The sequence below is a fragment of the Anopheles gambiae genome, chromosome 2, assembly GCF_943734735.2.
Source record: "Anopheles gambiae chromosome 2, idAnoGambNW_F1_1, whole genome shotgun sequence".
NCBI classification, from domain to species: domain Eukaryota; kingdom Metazoa; phylum Arthropoda; class Insecta; order Diptera; family Culicidae; genus Anopheles; species Anopheles gambiae.
The window spans coordinates 37,525,158-37,530,534 of record NC_064601.1 but is presented as its reverse complement, the minus strand read 5'-3'; the positions used below and the strand labels follow the sequence as shown (position 1 = coordinate 37,530,534).

Below are 5,377 nucleotides of genomic sequence, written 5' to 3'. Positions count from 1 at the left end.
ACGATAATGGCTACCATTTAAGTCCTCTTAAATAGCACTAAAAACCAAGCACATACAAACGCTCACGCAGACAGAGAGCGTACGGAGATACCACGCACCTAGCCTAGTGCAGGAAACTCCAATCCACCAATCAATAGAGACAAATTACGCGTAAACAAACGCCGTTGCAATGCAGGTTGAATGCACCTTGCCCCGGCACTGGAAATGGGTGTAATTATAGTTAGCTTCATGCAACACTTCCTGATCAACGGCGTGTCACCCCGTAGCACTCACTGTGGCCTCAGCTATAGAGGTGGACAATTCGCCAAAGAGGTGTGTTGACACGCCAAAATATAAACAGTACAAAGGTTGGGATAAACAGAGGTGCGTTAATCGATCTGAGCGCAATCGATCACCACTGCTATAAAACGCGAGCAGGATAGATGATCGGGCGAGAGAGAGAGAGAACAATCGTTCTAAGCGGTCAGGGTTCGTGTGCTAGGTCAACGGTCGAGGATCGGGAATCGGCAGAGCGCGCGAGAAATATTGACCAAATAAGGGCATGCGCGACAGAAGCGATTTATTAATCAAAGTGTGAAGACCCAAATTGTAAAAAAGTGTGAATAATTTTGAACCAATTAAAATAAATATAATTTCAAATCCACGCTATACAAAGGTCTTGTTATCGCTTCCACAAGCTTTTTTACAATTTAAAAGTTTTTCTTTTAATATCAAACAAATTAAAAGTTCGTGAAAGTGTTCAACGCAGAAAAATGCCGAAGCCAAAGTTCGACTGTGTCGGTTGTGAACGCGAAAACGCGGTATCGGATATGGTGCTATGTGACGCGTGCTCTAAGTGGTGGCACTTCGATTGCGCTGGTGTTTCCAAGGAGGTGAAGTACGTGAAGTGGGTGTGTGAACGGTGTGAAAGCGGCGAAAAGGACGAGGCAGCCAAGGTGAAAGACCACGAGATGAGTGGCAAACCTAGTAGGGCTACTCGTGGGAAGGCCCAATCTCAGGATGGCGATACATCCAAAACCCGTTTAGAGAAACCCGTAGAAGTACCTTTGCAGCAGAAACCAGCGGACCAAGAGTTAGCCTCATCAAAAGTGTCCTTAGTCGCAACTCCGGACATAGTTATGGCTCAGCGAAGCGTTAGGAGCGAAACGGGTACTGCGCCGACAAATACGGAGCATGTGGAAAAGAACAGAAAGGCGCCCAGTCTGATCGAAGGTTCTAGCTCTCGATGCAAAATAAACCCCAACCAAAAGGATAGTGCATCGCACGTTTCTCGCAGAAGTAAAAGCTCTGTGGCAACGACACTGAAGCTAGAACGTTTAGCTAAAGAGCGAAGGTTGGAAGTCGAAGCGCTTCAAACTGAAATGAGTAAAAGAATCGCGAAATTGAATTCGGATTACGAAGCGATGAAACAACAGATAGAGGATGGCAGTGTTAGCAAGAGAAGTGGTCGCAGCGTTAGTGAAACATCACAAGTCGTTGATTGGTTAACCAGTGACCATGAGCGAAAAGTACTTCCCAACCCCTGCACAAGTACCGCGGAAGAACGTGAGAGTGCGAGGCGATTGTGGGGTAGAAAGCTACCAGCGTTTTCCGGTTCGATAAAACAGTGGCCTGTGTTCTATAGCTACTACAATCGGTCAACCGAGGCGTGTGGTTTTACTTCGGTCGAAAACATCATCCGGCTTGAAGAAGCGCTTACCGGACCAGCAAGAGAAGTGGTGGAATCCAAGTTCACCTCTCCAAATGCAGCTCCCCAGGTCATGAAGTTGCTGAAGCAGTTGTATGGACGACCAGGACTTTTAGTAAAAGAATTGATCGAGCAGGCACGGCAAATCGAGAACCCGAAACCAGAGCGCTTGGACCAATTGATATCTTTTGGTATAGCAGTCCAAAAGTTATGCGATCATTTGACGGCCAACGAAATGGAAGATCATTTCTCTAATCCGGAACTGCTGGAAGAACTGGTAAGAAAACTGCCGGCCAACAGAGCCTTGGAGTGGGTGCGATTCAAACGGAACTTCGTTAAACCAACGCTAAGGGAATTCTGCGCTTTCATGGAAGAGCTGACTGAAGACTGTTGTGAATTAACAGTGCCTGCTAATGTAGAAGCTCTTCGTGCGCCACCAAGAAACATTCGAGGTCATTCCTTCCTGCACGTGTCCAATGCGGTTGAATCCGCAAGTAGAGTAAACACGAACGGCCAAAATTCTCATCATGCGCAAGCTACACCATCGCGAACGAGTGTGAAGTGCTATGTATGTGAAGATCCAATGCATCGCGTCCGTCAATGTGGAGTCTTCAGAGCCATGACGGTTACAGATCGTCATGCTACAGTCAGTAGGTTGCAACTTTGCGCGAATTGCCTGGGCAGTCATGGAACGAGACCATGCAAATCTACGTTCGTCTGTAGAGTGGTGGGATGCGGTATTCGGCATCATACACTGCTCCATCAAGAACCATCCGCTTCCACGTCAAGTGCGCAGTGTTATGCTCACGTAGAGAAATCGACGACGACGCTATTTCGAATAGTTCCGGTGACTGTTTATCATGGCCAACGCAGTATCGACACGTATGCTTTCTTGGATGAAGGATCTTCTCTGACACTGGTGGAAACGTCGCTAGCCCAACAGTTAGGACTTGAAGGTGCTCGTGATCCTCTAGAGCTGTGCTGGACTGGCAATTACTGCAGGAGAGAGGAATCATCGCAACGTGTGCAGCTGGAGATATCGGCCAGGGGCGGTGAGCGGCGCTACTCTATAGCGGCCGCTCACACCATAAATCAGCTAAGTTTACCGACTCAGTCAATTGACACTTCACTGATATTGAATTTGAATTACTTCCAGGAACTTCCGGCGATACAGTATCGTAACGCAGTACCTCAACTGCTGATTGGGCTGCAAGACGTGTCGCTGATGAAGCCACTGGAAGTGCGATCGGGCGAGGAAGGTCAACCAATTGCTGTGCGAAGTCTACTAGGCTGGTCGATTTATGGTCCAAAAAGCATCGACGGATCGACAGCAGCAACGCCATTCCCGGTCCACCGTCACGAAAGAATATCGAGTGTAGATGAAACTGTGCAACATCCGAACAGCATGGATCGACAAGGGCTACTTGAAGTGAACATCGCGCAGAACATCGCAGCAGTTGCGGAAGATAGTTCAGCCGAAAGCAGCAATGTAAACGGTGATCAGACGACTCATGAAATGCTACGCCAGTATTTCACTCTCGAAGGTACGGGCATTTCTTCCTTCAGTGTCAATGTTCCAGAATCAGTAGAAGTAAACCGTGCCAATAATCTTCTACAGACTACAACCGAACGGCATGCTGAGCGTTTCACTACCGGCTTATTGTGGGCAGAAGATGAGGTATGTTTCCCAGATAGCCTTCCTATGGCTAAGAAACGTCTATTGGCATTAGAACGCAAGCTGGAAAAAGATTTACCCCTAAAAGAAGAAGTCCATAATCAGATAAGAATGTACGTGGAGAAGGGATTTGCGCATGAAGCATCTAACGAGGAGGTGCTTGAAGCCCCTCCTGGTCGTGCATGGTACTTACCAATAAACGTCGTTGGCCACCCTCGCAAACCGGAGAAGAAAAGACTAGTGTGGGATGCAGCTGCTAAAGTAAACGGGGTTTCGCTGAATTCAAAGCTGCTGAAAGGCCCAGACTTACTAGTTCAGCTTCCTGGAGTGCTGTGCAAATTCAGACAGAGACGTGTCGCCTTTGGAGGTGATATTGAAAAGATGTTCCATCAAATACGGATAAGAAAGCCCGACACACACTCTCAACGATTTCTTTTTCGATTCGATCCGAGCGAAAGTCCCAAAACATACATCATGGATGTCGCTACGTTTGGCGCAACTTGCTCACCGTGTTCTGCTCAGTACGTTATGCACGTGAATGCTGACCAATACAAAGAGACGTACCCAGAAGCTGCTGCTGCAATCAAGCAGAAAACCTACATGGATGATTACTTTGATAGCTGCGACACCGTAGAAGAAGCAAATGCGAGAGCACGACAAGTCCACTTTATACATAGCAAAGCCGGTTTTAATATGCGCAATTGGATGAGTAACGAGTCAACAGCCCTTGTAGGTTTGGAAAAAGCTAACAGAATCCAACACAAGGCGATAGAACTGGAACAAAAAGAACAATTTCCGAGAGTTCTAGGTCTCACCTGGGACACGTCAACCGACGTAATAAGATTTGCTGCAAATTGGCAAGATGCTCTGAAACCTTATGCGGTAGGAGAAAAGAGGCCGACAAAGCGAATTGTACTGCGCATTGTGATGAGCTTATTCGATCCTCTAGGCCTTCTAGCCCCAGCACTGATCCATGGCCGAATCCTAATGCAAGACTTATGGCGGTCCGGACTGGACTGGGATGCTGAGTTGAGCGACTCAGAACATCTTAAATGGCAGCGATGGGTTAACCTACTACCGGGTATAGAAAGGCTGGAAATTCCTCGATGGTACTTCTCGAAAACATCGGTGGTTGACTACAATAGCATTCAACTTCATGTGTTCACCGATGCGAGTGAACTTGGGTATGGATGTGCAGCCTACCTCCGCATGGCAACGGCTAGCGAGATTAATTGCTGTTTGGTGATGGCGAGAAGTCGTGTAGCACCATTAAAACATTTGTCTATACCGCGCATGGAGCTCGAAGCAGCATTGCTAGGGGCAAGACTAATGCAAGCAGTGAGCGAAAATTTGGAGTTACACATTCGTCACAAATTCATACATACAGACTCTGAAGTTGTCTTGTCCTGGATCCGTTCTCCCACACGGGAGTTTAAACAATTTGTAGCTTGCCGAGTTGGCGAAATACTGACGCTAACCGAACTGCACAACTGGAGGCATGTTCCCACGAAAGAAAATCCGGCAGACTGCTTAACTAAATGGTGCAAAGAAACAGACATTCAGCCAAACGGAATGTGGTTACTTGGACCATCGTTCTTGCACAAACCAGAAAAGGCTTGGCCACCACAGAAACCTATCGATAACACAACGGAAGAGCGTCGCGGACATGTAATGATGCACACAGAAATAGAGAGTTTTAGCTTAAAACCTGAACGATTTTCTAAATGGAGCGTGTTTGTGCGGACAGTAGCGATTCTGTACCGGTTTATATCAAATTGTAGACGAAAACGTGTAGGTCTTCCGGTGTTAACGTTAAAGGCCACTAAAAAACAGCAAGCTCATATTCTAAAATCTGTTTCGTACGAAAACTTACCCCTAAGCTCCGAAGAGTTTGAGAAGGCTGAGATAGTGATATGGAAGCTTACTCAAGAAGACGCATATCATGCGGAAATGCAAAAGCTAGAGATCAGCCAGCCAGACCTAAAACAGGATGCCGCAACCGAACTGGAGAAAAA

At 47.0% G+C, this 5,377-nt stretch overlaps 1 protein-coding gene across 1 annotated transcript; it reads left to right on the top strand.

The window, feature by feature from the left end:
• Positions 1-586: 586 nt before the first annotated feature.
• On the top strand, positions 587-5,377 carry LOC5667177 (uncharacterized). Its single transcript, XM_061647060.1, has 2 exons — positions 587-3,231; positions 3,306-5,377. Exons 1-2 carry the CDS (start codon positions 753-755, stop codon positions 3,326-3,328), a joined length of 2,502 nt encoding a protein of 833 aa, XP_061503044.1. The 5' UTR covers positions 587-752; the 3' UTR covers positions 3,329-5,377.